The sequence below is a fragment of the Dermacentor silvarum genome, chromosome 2, assembly GCF_013339745.2.
Source record: "Dermacentor silvarum isolate Dsil-2018 chromosome 2, BIME_Dsil_1.4, whole genome shotgun sequence".
Classification (NCBI taxonomy): Eukaryota; Metazoa; Arthropoda; class Arachnida; order Ixodida; family Ixodidae; genus Dermacentor; species Dermacentor silvarum.
The window spans coordinates 54,174,858-54,195,098 of record NC_051155.1 but is presented as its reverse complement, the minus strand read 5'-3'; the positions used below and the strand labels follow the sequence as shown (position 1 = coordinate 54,195,098).

At 48.5% G+C, this 20,241-nt stretch overlaps 1 protein-coding gene across 6 annotated transcripts in view; it reads right to left on the bottom strand.

Annotated features, from left to right (window-relative positions):
* The window catches only part of LOC119440036 (uncharacterized), a 120,077-nt gene that overhangs the window by 86,187 nt on the left and 13,649 nt on the right, over window positions 1-20,241 (bottom strand). For all 6 annotated transcript variants that reach the window (XM_049661322.1, XM_049661320.1, XM_049661325.1 and 3 more), the window contains exon 4: window positions 13,550-13,678. In XM_049661322.1, the coding sequence (XP_049517279.1) occupies window positions 13,550-13,678 (129 nt within the window). The remainder of the gene's footprint in view (window positions 1-13,549; window positions 13,679-20,241) is intronic.

The window sequence follows — 20,241 nt, the reverse complement described above, 5'->3', positions numbered from 1 at the left end:
CATAGCACGATGCACGAACCAACGTTACTAGACTATCTTCAGTTGTAAAACTCGGGGGCGTTACGTGGAACCGCCAACCACCCGCGCCTTTATGGCGCTGCCCCGTCGCACCCAGCTTCACTTCCCCACTAGCCGGCTACGCGAACTAGCCAGACGAAACACACGGTGCAGCACTGGTGTATTCTGTGGTTGGTTGTTGAGGGCGGATTTCAGGAAGTATGTCATCCGCGAAACTGTAGCCTTCGCCACATTTGTTAAGGATATTAGCAGACGATGCTGACATGCTCCGTTCCTGACTGCAACAAGCGGCTATCGAACGATGTCGACAGTTTGGCAGGCCACTTCTTGTGTGCTCCCAGCAATGCGACACTTCGCTCGGCGTTGAACAGAGCGATTCCTCATGCCGAGCGGGAACTCTCTACGAAATCCATCGTGTGTGACTGACACTTTTATGAGCAGGACATCTTTAAGTATTTGTGCATATTATCAATGGATAGACGGTTGAAGTGCCATGAGACAAGTGGACACTTGCCGAGGGTGCGATGCCGAAAGTGTTCCCGAACCTTCCCTCGTATCTGTCGAACCAAGCGGGAAAAAAAAAAAACGCAAACGAAGAGAGATCTTTGGTGACCTGTTCTGGGCCATCTTAGAAGAGCTGTCAGAGAATACGCTGAGTCGTGTTTGGTGCCCCTTGCGCTTTCAGGAACTGAGTGCATGCACCAAATTTTTAACAGCGGAGCTGTTTAAGCTTTTTGCTTCCCCACGTAGTGTTCGCAAAAACTTTCCTAGCGATGACGTCGCTGCACACAGCTGCGCCTTGCATCACCTCGCGATAGCCAATCAATAGCTAGTCGATCAATAAACAATAAATTCCGGAAAATGCTGGGGATGACTCGGTAGTGCTTAGTCTAGCCCAAATATGTGGCCAATACCTTGCGATAGTCAATCAATAGGTAATCGATCAATAATCAATAACTTCCGGAAAAGCATAACCCGTAAGGCCAGGACCAGATAGGTGCCGATCAGCTCCGCTGTTTCTTTAGCCTTGCGCCACTTGTTCAAGCTATGCTAATTTTTATTTAGTCACGTGCATGCATACACGCATACCTTGCAGAAACCATGCATAAAAATGCATTCTTAGGCAAGGTTCCTGGAGCAGCGGCGGGGATCCAGTCTTGAAGTAAAAGCAGCGAGGAACCGTGCCAAGCTGCTGTAGGTGGAGTTGGTTTCCACGTAGGCCCAAATCATTTGCCTAGATTATGTCTCTTCTGACAGTTTAAGTCTTAGCTATATATAGGGGCATATACAGTTGTTTTTTTACTTCGTTTTCCTTAATAAAGCATTCATTGGTTTACAAGAAAGTTTGTTATTATTTTGGTGGATAACAAATTTGGTCTCGCTAGCTGGCGTATAACTGCCCCAGAGCAAAGTGTCAAGCAAGTAAAAGCAGCGAGAAAACGTGCCAAGCTGCTGTATGGTAAAAGTAAACTGCGTGAAAAGTTTCGGCGGCAGGAAGAAACACACGACACTTAAAAATGCAGCTTCTGCGTTTCGTCGTATGCGTTTTTTCCTATCGTGCAGTTTACCCTTCTTTCAGTATGAACTAACTAGCCCGATATATCTTAGCGCTGTAGGTGGATACCGCTTTCGCATGGTATCACTTATTCAGACTATAGGGAGAACGCCAGCGAGCGTGAAACGCGCAAGCTGCCCGTTCGCACGAGCTCAAGGCTGCGGCGAGGCGTCTGCAGTGGAGCGCGATGGAACGGCGCCGCGATCTGGCAGGTGCCCAAGGAGTGGCGACAGCAGCGGTAAGCGCACGCGCGGAGAGTTTTACAACTGAAGCTAGTCTAGTAACGTTGGCACGAACGGTGCGAGTCGTGAAATATCGCGGCACGCAAGCGCATAGCAAGTGCGGGCCACGAAACTGCCCACGCCAGCGAACGCTCACTTCCTGATAACAACAGAAAGCGAAACTTCAGGGAGCGGGCGGCGCCGGCACGGCAACAGGTGCGCGCGGAGACCGTCGAAAGTGAGGGAGGAGGGCGGCAGGGAAGCGGATTTGGCCTCGGCAGCTTTGCAGCTTCAGTGGCAGTGGCATTCGGTGGCTCCACTCGCCCTCCCTATCAACTCCCTCGTAGCTCCCTCACCTTCAACTGTCTCCATGCGCGCCCGCTGCCGTGTCGGCGCCAGCTTAGCCCGCTCCCTGAAGTTTCATTTTCTGCCATTATCGGGAAGCAAGCGTTTGCCAGCGTAGGCAGTTTCATTGGCCGGACTGGGCCTCCGCCACTGCTTCCCTCTACGCTGCAGCCGCAGCGTGCAAGGTCAACACGTGACTAGAAAATAGAGGAAGCATAAAAAGGAGAGGGGTCACTGCCATTTTCTCCGTGTCGCTGAGACATCGGCACTAGAGTGTACTAGAATACTAGAATACGGTTGTCTAGTACACTCTAGTCGGCACGCACACGCGTGCTCCGGCACGATGCAGAAACAGCGACCTTGCCATTTGAGAGAAGGTGAAATTTCCGCCGCGGGTGTCTTCTTTTTTGTTTTTCCCCTTCCTTCGCGTGCAGCACTGATGGGTTTCTCTAGGCGCTGAGCCGTGCTCCCTAAAGGGCTGCAGAAAATAGCACCTCTTCCTCTTCACAACCACAATCTCTCTCTCTCTCTGAGGGGTTTCTCCTGAGATTTTGTTCTATGGCAGTGTCGGAGCAATGCCGGTCTGAGGCGCCGCCGCATGATTTGGCGCGCTGCTAAGAGCATTGTCGGTGCGCGGTATGTTCGAATTAACCGCCGCAAATGCTTTCGCGTTCGAATTACCGGGCGTTTTCGCCCATTGAAATACACGCAACTTTGATGGGACCACAGCATCAGTTCGAATAAATCGGCAGTTTGAATTAAGCGTGTTCGAATTAACGAGATCGGACTGTATGAGAAAACATAATTCTCTTACGCCGAAACTCGAAAATAAACCCCTTTTCCAGCATTTCCACCATTCATACAGCAGCGTGCCCTGGTTTGTTCGTTGCAAAAACACTACACAGATGGTGCTTTGTCTCCTCGGCAGCTGCGCGCGAAGGCGAAGCTGGAGAAAAAAAGAAAGCTGCAGCTGCCGGGAAGCCTGACAAGCAGTCAGCGATCTTTGAATGCTATCGCGTTCTACTCTTAAAGGCGAAGCTTTAAGGGGGGTACCCGGAAAAACTTTTTCTTTAATAGTAGTGACAACTCAACGAAACTTTCATCATTTACAGAGTTTGAGCTCATCTTTTCAAATCTGCTTTTACCGTATTTACTCGAATCTAACGCGCACTTTTGTGTCGATAAAACGGGTCCAAAAATTGCGTAAGCCTTAGAAAATCAACTACGACCGTAAATCTGTGTTACCATATTTCCATCGGCATTTCAAAATGGCTGCCTCGTACGTGCTTCGAGCCTAGCTGCCGTAGCTTCCTCCGTGTGGTGTAGTACGTGTGCGTAGGCATTAGTCTACGTTCTGTCTTCCCGCTTTCTGCATTTGCTCTATCAGCATGAAGTGCCGAGTTCATCATGATGCCGCATTTAAAAGGAAAGTGATCATGTGTGCGGCGACGGATGGAAATCAGGCCGCATCACGGGCGTTCGAAGAAAACAAAACTTGCATGCAGGACTGGCGCAAACACAAGGAGAGGATTTTCGCCACCAAAGCAATATGGAAGGGTTTCAGTGGACTGATGCAGGACGTATTCTGAGACGATCCACTTCGGCGATATGATCACCTTGGCCCTATCTCGAAAGCAACACTAAAATTTAGCTCATATTGCTCCCAATGAATAGTAGAATTCAATAAAGCAAAAAAATATAGTGTAACATTTGTATTTTAGTCTAGAGAAAAATTCCAACATCGAGTTTCAGTTTTACCATTTTCAACAAAGAACCTTTTGAAATTATATTACCGAATACGTTTGTGGAAAGCTCTGAAAGTTGTTTGTTTGAATTCCAGACATGTTAAAGCATATGGCGAGCCGTTAGCGTCTCGACGACGACGACGATGTTGCGCCTCGGCTGCTCCGCACGTTCAAGCTGAGCGCGAGAGTGGAAAGGCGACAAGACGGCAAGAATGGCGGCAAGAGCAACAGTGTCTGTGATAGTGCATGAATAAATGTGGGCAACCAAACGCCATAACGTCTTCCCACAAGTGGTGACCCGGACGTGATCAGCCACGGCGCTCACCGGCCACGGCGCCCACCAGGCCACGGTACGAACACGCCGGCCACGGTGCGAGCACGCCGGTCACGGTGCGAGCACGCTGGCCACGCGGAGCGGTGACACGTCAGCTACTGTCACTCCTCGGACCATGGACATGCGCCTAGTGCTGACTGGCCTGACCCTGGCCCTGATGGTTCGGGCGACTTTTACGAGGACCAGTTTTGGCTCGGGGACGCCGGCAGCCTACGGCCCGCGGCCCCTTACGATGTGGACCGTCAGCGGGCTCTGCTCGAGGGACTGTTCCAACGGGCGCCCGTGCAGCAGCTAAGCCTCACTAGTGCTACCAACGATACGGCGCCGTGTTAAATATTGGCAAACTGCAGCACCGTAAGTCACCGCAGCCGTGGCCTCGTCGTTGAGTGTGCAGCTCGGCTGCGGGAGGCCGCGGGTTCGAAACCAGGCGGCCGCCGCTTACCCACCGGAATACAAATCAGGCAAAAGCAAACCTCGGCCAGACGCCCAGCTTTCTTCAGGGGTGCTCGCTTGGGAGAAGCTCTGCTAACCCCGCTGCCCCCCTCGGGGGATTAGTTTCGAACAACCCTGCAGCCTGCAAAGGTGGTTACATGCAACCCGGCCTGCGCGGCTCAAACTCGAGTGATGCATCGAGAGACGCACGTTTCGATGGATTTTCTTAGTCGCTGACGTGCGTGTACCAATCATTGGTGCAGATTTTCTTTGGCATTTTAAGTTTGTGGTAGACCTACGACATAGCCATCTCCTAGATTCTGAGACCCACCTAACAGTTCAAGGCGTGACATCAAGTTTAGCACCTTTGCGTCTCGTGCAAGCTCATGCCAAAGTCTCTCCTCCGTGGTCTACACTTCTGGAAGAATTTTCCGATCTCTTCCATGCTCCATCTCTTGAAGACCCGGTAAGCCACCATGTCACTCACCACATTGTGACAGTAGGAGCGCCGGTGTTTGCACGTGCTTGTCGTCTCGCTCCTGACCGTTACAAGATCGCAAGGCAAGAATTCGAGCATATGCTTGAGCTAGGATACGTCCGCCCCTCTTCTGGTGCCTGGTCATCACCGCTACACATGGTCCCCAAGTCATCAGGTGACTGGAGACCGTGCGGTGACTATCGCGCTCTCAACAAAGTGACGGTACCGGACCGCTACCCGATACCGCACATCCAGGACTTCACGGCATTGCTGCACAATTGCACCGTATTCAGCAAGATCGACTTAGTGAAGGCATACCTGTCGAGCCTTCCGACGTACTGAAGACTGCCATAATAACACCTTTTGGCATGTTTGAATACATACGTATGCCGTTTGGTCTACGAAACGCTGCACAAACCTTTCAACGGTTCATGGACCAGGCTCTTCGTGGTTTGACGTGCTGCTTCGCGTACATCGACGACATCCTCATCTTCAGCACCTCCAGAAGCGGATCACGAACTTCACCTGCGTCAGGTTTTTATGCGGCTCCGCAAGTACGGACTAGTTGTCAACGGACCGAAGAGCGAGTTCGGAGTTTCTTCACTGGACTTCCTTGCCCATCGCGTGGATTCCCATGGGATCTCTCCACCAGCCGAGCGCGTGGAAGCTATATACAGTTTCCACGGCCAACAACTACGAAGAAACTGCGTGAATTCCTCGGGCTTGCCAACTATTACCGGCGGTTTATTCCCCACTGCGCTGCTATCTTGCAACCACTCCATGCACTTCTGTCCGGTCAAACGAAGCCGAATGCTTCCATCTCCTGGACAGGCGATGCCGAGACAGCTTTCAGTTTCATCAAGGAAGCACTCGCCAACGCAACACTCCTCGCGCACCCAAAGTGCGACGCCAGCACATCACTCACCGTGGATGCCTCAGACGTCGCCATTGGAGCAGTCCTGCAGCATTTGGTCGATGGAGTTTGGCAGCCGATCGCTTTCTTCTCCCGGAAGCTCTCACAGACCGAGCGCCATTACAGCACATTCAGTCGCGAACTGCTGGCGGCCTATTTGGCTGTCAAGCATTTTCGCCACTTCCTCGAAGGTCGGCAATTCCATATCCTCACCGACCACAAGCCGCTCACGTGTGTTTCGACCGCTACCAACTCTTCCCACACTCCACGTGAGATCCGCCAACTTGCCTATCAGAGTTTACCAGCGAAATCCGACACATCAGTGGCAAAGACAATCCTGCTGCTGACGCACTATCCCGAATAGAAATCAATGCAACGGTGGATGAGCGCCCGCCAGTCGATTTTGCAGCCATGGCTATTGCACAACGCGAGGACAATGGACTTCAAGTGCCACGACTCCAAGAGAACTCCATCAAGTTCGAAGATGTCCAACTTCCAGGCTGCGCAATTCCACTCATTTGCGACACCTCTACTGGACGTCCTCACCTGTATGTTCCAGCGCCATTTCGCCGCAGCATCTTCAACACCTTGCATTCCTTGTCGCACCCCGGCATACGTGCGACTCAACGCCTCGACACAGAGCGATATCTATGGCCACGAATGAACATCGACGACCGTCGCTGGACACATGCTTGCCTCAAATGCCAGCAAACCAAAGTCTAGCGCAACACAGTGAGCCCAGTGCATAGGCGGAAGGTTTTCATTTTTCCGGGGGGGGCTGGGGCCCGACCAGCTTTCCGAAACCTACCCATATATATATATATATATATATATATATATATACACCCTCTGCTAACAATTTCTAACAATTTTCTGTTTCTAGCGTTATGGCGAAACCAATTAAATCGACACTTCAGGCAAATTGTCGCGGTTATCGTCGCCGTGATGTTCCACATTAAATCCAAAAGCCACATACATGAACGGCCCATACCCTGTGGGTGCGGCAAAAAGTACGTAACAGGGAGCCGAAAAGGTTGGCGGCTTGATGGGCATTATTTCCCACGCGCTTAATATTCGAGTTAGTTGTAGGTCACGTAATCAAACGCGAATGGGACGGAGAGCACGCGTCTTCTCCTCTAGCCCTGCCGTAGCTGTGAATGACTGTGCGCGGCTGACGCTTATGGGGCCCGCGTGCCATATCTAATTGTTGGTAATCGTTGATGGATGCAATAATAAAGGGCAACCAGGGATGGCTGCTAACTTCATGCCTGCTGTCTTCCTTGCTGGGCTGTTTTTCTGCGCCCCTAGTGTTGCAGAGTTAAGAGACAGAGGTCATCGCAGATCACTCACAGAGGCCGTCAGTAGTGGACATAAAAATAGACAGATAATGATGATGAATCTAATTTTCGGAGTTGCAGTGAATCGCGCGGCTGTACGAACCGTTTGCCTCCGCTGCCGGCGTTCTTCACAATGCTTGCTTTGTAAAAGCAAGTGCTCTAGGTCATCCAGTGAGGTATTTACAGGTTTACATGGTCCATGCCTATATGTCCACTATGTCCACTATGCTTACTATTTTAACTTTAGGTGAATGTTTACTACAATTTATATATTTATATGGCCACTATAACTCGTGTAAGTGCCACACTTTTCCGTGGCGATTTTGACGAGCCTTTCATGGGACCGGGCCATGTGACCTCATTTTTCCAACTACACGTATGAAATCTGCCGTAAACCTCCGCGATCGCCTCCTCTCGACATCCAGTAGCGACGCGCGAAAGTACGCTGCGCGCGACAATTCGCTGTTGAGCCCGATCAGAATGAACGCACGGGACGCGATTGCTTCTCAGTTGGATGTCTTTTTTAAAATATTGGCTGTCAAGTTATGGGTGCAGAGCTTACACGGGTGCGATCCTTACACGGATTTATACGGTAAGAATCTTCCTTCGTGTAATTGTCTTCTACTTCGCTATCACTAATACTGCTTCGCCTTCCCGGCCAAACTGCACTCTTTTTATTTTTTTTGTACTTTGAGTCCGAGTATAAGCGCTGCTGCGCACGACTTCTAGACTTCTATTTTTACTTCTATTTATTCTCATTGTGAGTGAATCCAGCTTGGCATCATTTAGGTTACTGAGTGAATTCTATATACAATTAAGGTGTTTCAGCGAACAGTTTCCAAAATTTTTAAAGGTGGCCTGTGGCAGATAGTACAATTCTAGTTCATGAGCTCGTCTACTCGAAGAGGCGGGCATTACTTGTACAAAAAAATGAAATGAATAATCGACTAATTAACAAAATTAACCAATTAGGCTTTTAGCTAATTACATTATGGCCCATGTTGCAATTTACAAATTCTAGACGTGGAGTGGGGATCCACTTGAACTAATTCTCAGGCAAACACCAGTGTCGAGATATTAATTCTCTAACTTTGCGGAGAAATACATTGGTGTGCCAGTTACTTTCTCAACAAAACGTTGTTTTATGCATCAAAGCACAAAAGTATGAAAAGAACAAATTATGGGATTTTACCTGCCAAAACCACGATCTGATTGTGAGGCATGCTGTAGTGGAGGACTCTGGAATAATTTAGACCACCTGGGATTCTTTAAGGTGCACCTAAATCTAAGTATATGGGTGTTCTAGCATTTCGCCCCTTCGAAATGCAGCCACCGTGGCTGTGATTTGATCCCGCCACCTCATGCTTAGCAGTCCAACACCATAGCCACTAAACAACCATGGCGGGTAAGCGAAAAAGTAACTGGAACGCCAATGCATTTGTCCACAATGTTCGGGAATTATCTCGAAACTGGTGCCATCCTGAGAATTAGTTCCTAGAGCATCCGCCTTGCGAATTCCACGGCTAGAATTTGTAAATTGCAACACGGGCCATAAGTTACTATGTTAAAAACCTAATTGGTGATTTTTTTAATTAGTCGATTATGCATTTCAATTTTTTGTGCAAGTAATGTCCATCTCTTCGAGTAGACCAGCTCATGAACTAGAATTGTGCTATCTGCCACAGGCAACCTTTAAAATTTTTTTGAAAGTGTTTGCTGAAACACCCCGTATTTATGGCCTCTGCATGCAAGAAGCGATTTTTCCATCCCTAACGCGTAAAAGTTGTAAATAATTAGAAGAACTTTTTTTTTCTTTTATTTTGTCGGCAGTCGTTAGCATTGCGTACTGGAAAGAGAATCAATATTGAGACACATATCACTCACGTGCTTTTCACACGCCGTTGATAGAAGACTCTACCGAAGGGGTCACTGAAGTCTGCAGGCTTTCTTCAGGGTCAAAAAAGCACGCAAAGTAATTTGAAGTGAGGTGAACATACATCAACATATTCATTTTCTAGGTATAGGCTATCCATTTAGTTGGATACCTCCTTCTCTTTAAAAAATATAATAAACTTTGTCCTTTGTATATATTTAAATATACAGTAGAACCCCGCTGTTACGTTTTTCACGGGACCGTAAAAAAAAAACGTAAGAGCCGGGAAACGCAAGAGCCAGGAAACAGGAAAAATTGAGAAATGGGAGTAGTGTTGAACTGCACACAATATTATTTTAATTTTTACGTGCGACAAAAAGTCGTTTCGCCCGACAGCCGAAGTATCGATTGCGGTGAGCTATACAAAGTAAGAATAGTAGTTTTATCGTCTGTATAAACTTGTAAACATTCGGTTATTAACTAATTAACAAACATAGTGTCAGCGCCCACAGGCAAACATGAACACATTACACTCGATGAGCGCGAACACGCGCAGTTAAGCGCCGCTGCAGAAGCGAGCGAAGTGACTTTCGTGCTGCGAAGTGACTTTCGTGCATCATACTGCGCGTCGACACTGCGCGTGTCGCCGCGCAGTATGATGCCAGAGCGCAACGCTGCCCGCTACCCCCCCCCCCCCTCGCTCCCTCGCTGGTGCCTCGAGCGCAACGGAAGGAGGCGCGCTTCCTCTCTGCTTTTCTTTCGCGCGCGAGACGCGGTCGTCGGCTCCCCTCTGGCGCTTTCACTCGCACATTCAGCATACGGCCGCGCGGCTTCCCTCGCACGCTTTCACTCGCACATTAGAGCATACGGCGCGCGGCGACGTATGCTGTATGTGCGAGTGAAAGCGTGCGAGGGGAGTCGACGACTGCGTCTCGCGCGCGAAAGAAAGCATACGGCGCGCGGCGACGGCGTTATCGCCCTTGGACTTTATATGGAACATCTATGAGCCAAAACCAATTTTAGGGCCGCAACGCGTCACAAACATCATCTTTAGATAGCAAAAGTGGATATCAAAGGCCATACTTTTGCTGGCGGAAACCGAAAATACATAATAAATGTCGCCCCCAGCACTTTGGGCGGCCAATGCCATCGTCAAGCAACCAAGCCAAGCGACATGAAAAGTCAAAATGGCCGCTCGGGCCGGCGCGGTGTGGCAGTTCGCAACGTATGATGCGGGAACGGTCCCACAGTTGCGACGTAACAGCGGGGTTACCAATGCATTGGGTTCTATGGGAGCTGTGCCGGGACCGGCCGAAAACGACGCAACAGCCGGGAAAACGCAGCACCCGGGAAAGTAACAGCGGGGTTCTACTGTATTGTGTCTGTGCGTGGTGTTCTCAGGGGAAATTAAAAAAAATGTTAAAGTGAGGAAACACGGATGAGGTAGCCGCCGATGGTGCTTCTAATGCGCTTGTCCTCCTATTGTCAGAATTTGCCGAAATAAAGTGAAAGTATAAATTAAAAGCCGTGCACGTCCACGCGAACAATGGTGCCGTAAGCTTTTAGCCACAACAAAAGTGAAAATGTGGAGGCACCGCAAGAGAATCCTCAAGTTATGTGGGTAACAGAACTCCGGTAATGACATTTTAGGGGCGGGGGGGGGGGGGGGGCTCAGCCCCCCCCGGGAAATTCCGGAGGGGGCTCGAGCCCCAGAGCCCCCCTGTAGTCGGCGCCTATGGCCCACTGGGTACCTTTACGCCTCCAGACTCGCGGTTCAGTCACGTGCACCTGGACCTCGTAGGCCCTTTGCCCCCATCGAGCAACAGCCGGTATATGTTAACGTGCGTTGACCGGTTGACGCGGTGGCCTGAGGCCCTACCGCTCACCGACATCACGGCAGAGTCAGTTGCCCGCGGACTCATCACCGTGTGGATAAGCCATTACGGAGTTCCCAAGACCATCACAACAGATAGAGGTCGTCCAATTTGACTCCGCGCTCTTCCACACTTTGTCCCGGATGCTTGGTGTCAACCACATCAAGACGACGGCCTACCACCCGATGTCGAACGGCATGGTTGAGCGATTTCACCGCCAACTCAAAGCCTCGCTCATGGCTTCACGACCCTGGACGGAGCGACTACCATTCATCCTCCTCGCCCTTCACAGCACGATACCTACGGAGGTGCCGTGCTCCTCAGCTGAGCTCATTTTTGGCACGACCTTGAGGCTTTCTAGCCAGTTTTTCGAGGCGTCACCGATACCACCACTGGACGTTGCCGTTTATGCCAGCCGCCTCGGGAATGCCATGAGAGACGTGTCTCCTATTCTGCAGTGTCAACAATCCCGCCCATCTTTCACCAGTCGTGCTCTCCGCGATTGTACACACGTATTCGTACGGCATGATGCAGTCAGACCACCACTGCAGTCGCCTTACGACGGGCCCTTTAAAGTCGTCAAGCGTTGCCCGAAGCATTTCGTCCCGTTTCTTAATGGACGCGAAGACAGTGTCTCCATTGACCGCATTAAGCCGGCCTTCCTTGACACCGACGCCGTTCCTGAAGACGACAGGCCATCCACAAACACCAGACGAATGCGCTTCGCAACAATAGAACCTACCAGCTGCTCATAGAGATCGCTCCTTCGCACACTGACTACCTCGCTAGAGGGGGGGCCCTATGGCGAGCCGTCAGCGTCTCGACGACGACGACGATGTTGCGCCTCAACTGCTCCGCCCGTTCGAGCTGAGCGCGAGAGTGGAACGGCGACAAGACGGCAAGAACGGCAGCAAGAGCAACAGCGTCTGTGATAGTGCATAAATAAATGTGGGCAACGAAACGCCATAACATCTTCCCACAAGCATAAGCATGCCAAATTTCATTATGATCAGACTACATAAAGTGCACAAATCTTAGTGCACAAGCTCTAAAAATTCTACAAAATGAAGAACTGAGAAAAACACATTTGATAGTTTAAAGTTAAAAATTGAAAGCCGCAACGCTCAAAAAATCCGGTGAACACATGCTTATTTTTAATTATTTCTTGCGCCGCAGCAGCCCAGGCAACCATGGTTATTGGGAGAATGAGGATTCGCCGAGCTCCTCATGCAATCCGCAATGGTGGGCAGCTGCGCGTTGTCAGTCGCGAGACGCTAGAAGACGGCACACTTTCCGGCTTCTAAAATCCACCTTGTGTTCTTTAAACGCAATTTTAACCCATTTCCAGTTGAGTGTCGGCTTTGATTTTGATTTTTATAACAGTGGAGATACTGAACTTATCAAAACAAGTGAAAACAGAAAATCAAACATTTTTGAACAAACTTGCATTTTTCGAGTAGCATCTCTCTTTAAGCGTCCTAAAGTTTTCAAAGAATACGTCATCAGTCTAAGCAGATACAGTAGTCCTCTTTAGTATCCCTTTAACACTCTAAAGTAACACGGGGATTACGACAGGAGACATTATTTTATACTACATATTCTAGGGTTTTATGCGCCAAAACCACAATCAGATTACAAGGCATGCTGTAGTGGGGGGGAGTCTGGATTAATTTTGGCCACTTAGGGTTCTTTATGATAGATTTAAATCTAAGTATGCAGGCATACTTGCATTGGCAAAATTTGACCATTGCAGCCGAGATCAAACCCATAACCTCAACCCAGTAGCGCACCCAGGATCTCTGCCAGGGGGGGGGTTGACAGTTTGCCAATACCATCTAAACAGCACTAATTTCGATTTCTTCACGGGAAATTGTCAAAAAAATGCGCTTTTTGCGAGTGTGCAGACGATTGCGCGTCTTACATCTTAGTTGCAGCACTCAAATGCGTAAGGAAAGGTAAGGGGTTAAACAAAAGGGGGGGTTAAGTCGGCCTCAGGGGGGGGTTACAACCCCCGAATCCCCCCCCGTCGGTGCGCCACTGCCTCAACCTCAGTAACGCAATGCTATAGCAGCCATTATATCGCGGCAGCTGAAAGCCGCCATAGTAGAGGATTTCATACTTCTATTTCCACCACCTCGAGTTATAAAAAGTGCACCCAAAGCTCGGTACACAAGCACCTTTCCATTGCACGTCCAACAGAATTCTGTCACACCCCCTGTCATAGTCGCTGTGGCAATGGTTATGGCAGTGGCTTTGGGTACAAGAAATCATAGGTGCTGATAAAATACCGATCTCCTGTCCTGCCAAGCCCTAGGAAGTTGGTCGGCTTATTTCAGCCAGTATGCGAAAGCCTCAACATAGGCAACTGCTCTGCACCTAAGCACAGGGTGGGGTCCTAGAGAGAATGCTTAAGTCAACACCCACCTTGCGTCCAACATGCCTCAAAAAAAGTGGTGACACTCGTGTGGCCTTGAGCAGCGACACCTTATCGACGTTGTCCACTGGTACCCAGAGCTCTCTAGGCCACTTGTCCTTCAATTGAGCCAGCTGCATCTACAAAAAGAGACAACAAAATTTAAAATATTCAGCCGACTTAAGAGGCTACCAGCTTGTAGCTTGCTACCTAAATGCAAGAAACCACTTAGGAAGATGGACAGAAGCGCTGACTCAAATATCATGCACCGCATTTGGCGCAGCTAACTAATGTCCTGGCAACGCGCCGTGGCCAACTTTTCAGAGCGCTCACCGCTTGCTTCATCACTTCTCTGCAAGCTGACAATGCTAAATGTGCATGCCACCGTATGGGCAGGGCAGCAAGGGAAACACGTGTGCACAAGAACAAATAGTGCCAGTCAGACCATGCCAGCAATCGCATGAAACGTACCGTAAAAACCCGCGTATAATACGAGGTTTTTTTCTAAATTTTACCATGTAAAATTTCTGCCTCGTACTATACGCAGATCCCAAAGTTTTCAGCGTAAAATTTGCAGTTCCGGGTTCGTTTTTGCTCACTGCTATCATCATCAAGACTCGTAGCAGAGTATATGTCATCTTGCAGTGGCGTCGGTAGGCTGCAGCTGCTTTCAACGGGCGCCATTTTGACCACACTAAGAATCGGCACGTTCGCTAGTCTATCTCGCACGATGTCGGGACCGCAAAAGTAGTACCCAGCTGCTATTAAAAGGAAAGTTATTTTAGCTGCTGAGGCCATCAGAAATTGCGCCGCAGGGCACCGGCGCGGTGCCAACTTAGCCCTTTCCCATGCCTTTCCCTGAAGTTTTGTTTTCTGCCGTTATCAGGAAGTTGGCCGAGATGTCAGCTCGTACAAGCGTGTTCCGGCACGACGGTGAAACGGCGACCTTGCTATTTGAGAGTGAAATTGCCGCCGCGCATTTTCTTTTTTTAGTTTTCTTTTTCTCCGCGTGGCGTTGAGGGGTCTATCCTAAGCTTTTGCTCTATAGCGGTGTCGGAGCAATGCCGGTCGGAGGCACCGCCGCGCGATTTGGAGCACTGCTGAAGGCATTGTCGGTGCGCCGTACGTTCGAATTACCGGGCGTTTTCGCCCATAGTAATACACATAACTTTGACGGGACCACAGCATCAGATCGAATGAAGCGCATTCGAATTAACGAGAGTAGATTGTAAATGCTTTCTGTGGGTTTTCCTCGCTCGCATTATATGCGGATGAAAACTTTTTTTTTCTTATTGCTATCCCTAAATAAATCCTCGTATTATATGCAGGTCCGTATTATACGCGGGTTTTTACGGTATGTCATCACAGTTTGTCAGCTCATTACCTTGCTGTTGGAAAAACATGTGGTAGGGCCATTGCTGCCCGTGAGCATACTGTGTTGTCGGCGTTCCAAGAGGGCCATAGTGTGTGTGTGTGTGTGTGTGTGTGTGTGTGTGTGTGTGTGTGTGTGTGTGTGTGTGTGTGAGTGTGTGTGAGTGTGTGTGTGAGTGTGTGTGTGTGAGTGTGTGTGTGTGTGTGTGTGTGTGAGTGTGTGTGAGTGTGTGTGAGTGTGTGTGAGTGTGTGTGAGTGTGTGAGTGTGTGTGAGTGTGTGTGAGTGTGTGTGAGTGTGTGTGAGTGTGTGTGAGTGTGTGTGAGTGTGAGTGTGTGTGTGAGTGTGAGTGAGTGTGTGTGAGTGTGTGTGAGTGTGAGTGTGAGTGTGTGTGTGTGTGTGTGTGTGTGTGGCTTGGTCCATACCGAGTGGAGAAAGTTTGATCCCCACTCGCGTACTTGCTGAAGAATCCCCCTTCGGGGAAATTCAGCCGTGCCCATATAACCAACCTGAAAGCCGTTCTGTCACGGTCCAACGAGATCGCACTGGTGCACAGTGGCATCACCCAGGGCGTTGGACCACGCACCGGTGCGACCCGAGGAAGCGGTCACCTGTGCGAGTTCGCGCCGCACGAGGGACTCTCCGTAACCAAAGGCCCTCAGTATCGTGCGTAGCTTCAGTGGGCTAACTTCCTTATGGCCAGTGCACGAAAAGAAGCAGGCCCAGCCCAGCTTGCTGCTAGTCTTGTTTATGTAGTACTTTAGCAGTGTACTGCTTTTTCAGTGCATATGCTGAGTGCAATTATGTTTCTGTGAGTTATCATTGACATTTCAAAGTTATATTTTAACTACCTGATTTCAAGATTCTTTTTTCTCCTTTTGGGCTTGTTCCAAGCCTGAACGACTTACAAAATGTGACTGAAGATTCATTCAAAGTCCTGTGTGTGCCAAAATGAATAGTTGAGGGAGTGACATTCTTGGATTTGTTTATTTACAACATGATATTTTTTAGTTCTCGTTTTTATGAGGTGATTGAACAACAGGCATATAGACTGAACAACTAGTTGAATCATTAATTCAGAAAAAGTCACACTGGAAAAGCAAGAATGTCATGGCCTGAACTGCACTTCGAAGAACATAATCAAAACAAATAGAATTGATATAGGCCTAGAAGTCACAAAGAAATTAGCAGGTCAAGCAGAGCAGGAGGCAAGAAAATCAGTTTAGAAAATTGCTTTCGAAGTTGCACCTTAGATTTTACTTTATCAAAAGGCACCAGGGTAGTAGCCATCGATGTCCTATCACATGCGGGGCTTCTGGGGTGTTTTGCCTTCAATTTGAAGTGCTTTGCTTTCCTTTTTTTTCTCCCCAAGACATTCTTCTCCGCTGCTCTGCGAAGAGCAAGTTGGCCAGGTTGCATACCAAATGTTGCACAATATCCCACAAAAGCACAGTTTATCCCAGAATTCTATTTGCATACTGCCTTGCTGACGGCTGTCTCTAGTAGAGCAGGCAGGCTTAGCCCTTAGCATCACTCACAAAACGTCTCTGTTGCATTCAATGGCACATTTTCCTCTTTTTGTAGCAATCGCCAGATGGCTAAACGAAGGCTTTCAGCGGCATTTCGATTTTTTTATTTATTTCTTTGCCTAGTCAGTGACTGAGGAGCTAGCTGCACATTAGCAAGGCAATGGTAGCAATGCAGCTGAAACATGCATGTAAGCCAGCACTTATGTGAAGGTTTACCCTGGGCTTTTGCGGCCTAATGTTTGCACCAGCTACTATATTTTGAGAACATTGTATTGTGCAAGCTTTTTCTTCTTCGAACCTTGGGAGGGCCTGGGAGCTTACGGAATGCAGTGGAAGGCATGTTGATTATTGTGAGCATAGCTAGATGCGACATTCTTCGTTCCCCCGTCCCCCTGTTTCTTTTTTTATTTTTCTTGGCACCTTCACATCAGACACACACTTTGGGTACAAACAAATTGAAATAATCAAGCCAAAAAAGTGAGAATGTCCCGACCAGTGCTGTAGCTCAAGAAACCATGACAAAGAAAGAAATTAAAATAAATAAAAGCCATACTTCGGTGCACGATGCACTCGGCCACAGAGCCTAAGGTGCTGATGTGCGAAATACTCAGGTACGGGCTTGAGGAGTCCGCGTACAATGTTCTTGATCGCCAAGTCCAAGGCGCCGATGCACGAAATGCCTAGCCACGGGTTCAAAGAGTGCGTGCGCGATGTTTGAAGCACCGATGTTCAGAAGGCTTAGCTGCGGGTCCGAGGATTGCTTGTGCAATGCCCTTGGAAGCGAAGTCCGAAGCACCGATGCTCGAAAGGCTTATCCCAGCATCCTAGGATTCCACGCACGAAGTCCGCATATGCTCGAAATGCTTAGGCACGGATCTGAGACGTCCAGAAATGGAGGCATCAGCCGTGCTTCTGCGATGTCTGTGTTGCAGCCGTTTTGACACTCGTTGAGATCACAGTGGTTGAGACATCGAGAGCTTGCGAGGTGCAAAGATCAGACGACGCCCATATGGCGCAAGCATCAGACCAATACTGAAATGCGCTGGAGTCGTGTGGCAGTTGCAGCCAATAGGAGACTCCGAAACAACCTTCAATCATTTTCTGTGTGCGCGCTTGTTTCTGTACGGAGGGGATAGTGGAAGCAGCAAACTTGAGGACAGAGAAATGCACTTTCTGACAAGACCAAGATGGCAGCGCTTGGTCGTGCCATTCCGGAGATATTGTGGCTAGAAAAACACTGTTGTTTCTTTCGTTATTTGTGTAAAATTTTTCCCTACCTTGGCTGATACAAAAATTTTTTTGAATGCTTTTACGTGATTTTCAGTGAAGATATTTCGGAATCGGAGAGAAAAAGAGTTATGGAAACTGAAAATGTGATTTTCAAAAAATCTTTTTTTTTTGCCATTTTTAGCAATGTGAAAGCCGCGTCCCCCCCTTAAGGTGGGAGGCCACACTCAAAAGTCATGTTTTTGCAAATATTTGATTTTTTTGTTTTTTATATTTTGAGATCCCCCAAACATTTAACTACCTATTGCAAAAAACAGTATGTTCCTATCACGATTAGTTTGGGCGTTATAGGGAGTTTTTGAACCCGTACCCTCGTATTGCGAAACCGAAACTAAATTGCATTGGTTTCGGAAATCAGTTATATTTCTTTCTGTAATTACTATGCTGAGTATTTTTTATTATCAGCTGTTTGTATTATTAAATGGTATTCTTATGCTTGGTTATGCGTTTACTATTCTTCTAAAATCTCTATAAGAACGGCCACAAGGGGGATCCTGACACTCGAAGAACGTTTGTTGTTTACCTTGGTCAGGCGTCGCTTAGCTGCTGTTTAAATTGCAAATTGCGTTTTTGCAACGCTCGCAGTTGTGAAGGCATAAAAAGTAGACCACTTAGACCACTTTTTAAGTAGTATGGCAAAGGTCAGAGTGCACAGAAGACGCAAACGTAAGTTTGCCGGGAACCAACACACGACGAAGCGTCTGTCTCCTGAGCTAGTGGACGCGGGCGTTTGAGCAAGTGCCAAGAAGCTTGGGAACATCGAGAAAAGCAACGAAGCTCTGTTGCCAGACCCTGCTCTCCAAGGGAACAGGATAGTTGACTTTGATATCCTTTGTTCAGTTTTTTCAGTGCTAGCATGCCCTGAATGCAAGAATTCATCACTGAAGCTGGAAGAACGCTCTCATCAAGGGATTTGCTCTACCTGTGCAGTTGTGTGTGCTGTGTGTGGCTTCGAGCATTCGTTCAATACATCGAAAAGAACGGTGCGTGCTAATGATAACAATGTTCGACTGGTGTATGCAATGCGCCAGTTAGGGAAAGGGCATGCAGGTGCTACAACGTTCTCCAAAGTGATGAACATGCCTCCCCCTGCGCACCATTCCGCCTACGACAGAACATCATCTCAACTGTCTGCAGCAGCTGAAAAAGTAGCATCGAAGTCGATGACTGATGCTGCTGCAGAAGTTTGTCGTGTCATAAGGAGTGATGAGTGCGGTGTTTCAGGTGACGGAACGTGGCAGAAGCGTGGCCATTCTTCTTTGAATGGCTGTGTGTCGGTGATTTCTGTTGACACAGGAAAAATTATTGATGTTGAGGCACTTTCCAGCACATGCATGGCTTGCAAAACCAAACGAAAGTTGAACCCAAACAGTGCTTCATACAAGGAGTTTCCAAGGCAAGTCACACTTCCTGCCAAGCAAACCATAAAGGAAGTGCAGGTAGTATGGAGACGGTTGGTTTGTACAGAATATTTGAGCGATCACAAGCAACACGAGGCTTGAAGTACCTGAAGTACTATGGTGATGGTGACTCAAAGAGCTATGCCACTGTAAAGGACATGTATGGAGAAAACAGCGTGCAGAAACTTGAATGCATTGGGCATGTTCAGAAGCGTGTCGGCTGCCGCCTGAGGAAACTCAAGAAAACAGTGCGGAGACTTGGAGGTAAAGGAAAGTTGACTGATGCCCTTATTGACCGCCTGCAAAACTACTATGGGATAGCTATAAGAGCTAATGTGGGAAAACTTTCGGAGATGAAACAAGCCACCCTGGCCAGCCTCTTCCACTGCAGCTCTACAGATGCGCAACCAAGACACGGCCTGTGCCCAGTAGGACCGAACAGCTGGTGCGGCTACAAAAAGGTCGAATCCCTCGGCCAAGGGAAGTACGTCCACAAAGGAGGACTTCCGAATGATGTGCTGAGCAGAGTAAAAGCTTTGTACAGCGATCTCTGCTCGGATGAACTTTTATCAAAGTGTCTGCATGGCAAGACACAAAATGCAAATGAATGCTTCAATGGACTTATATGGCAGCGGGCTCCCAAGGAGGTGTATGTCAGCTTGCCTACAATACGGTTTGCCCTACATGACGCTGTTGCACATTTTAATAATGGTAGCATAAGCACCCTGGACATACCGAGGCAGGCTGGCATTGAACCAGGGTACTACACGACAAGAGCTTGCAATGCCAGAGACCACCAGTGCATGCAGAAGGCTCTACGCAAATCAACTGACGAGACAAAATGGGCTAGGAAGAAAAGGCGAGCAGCAGCACGAACAAAAGGAGACTCTACTGCATCTCACGAGGGCCCCACCTATGAGCCTGGTGCATTTTAGGCCTCTATGTGTTGTTTTTCACATGTTTCACATGGTTTGAACTCTTTGTTTTTCTCAAAACAAGATTTTGCTTCACCTCATGTTACGCAAACGGTGATAACTTTTTTTATATGAATATTTTGAAATTGAATTTTGCATACTCATTCCTCACATACAGATGTGTGAAATGAACCACGATGAAA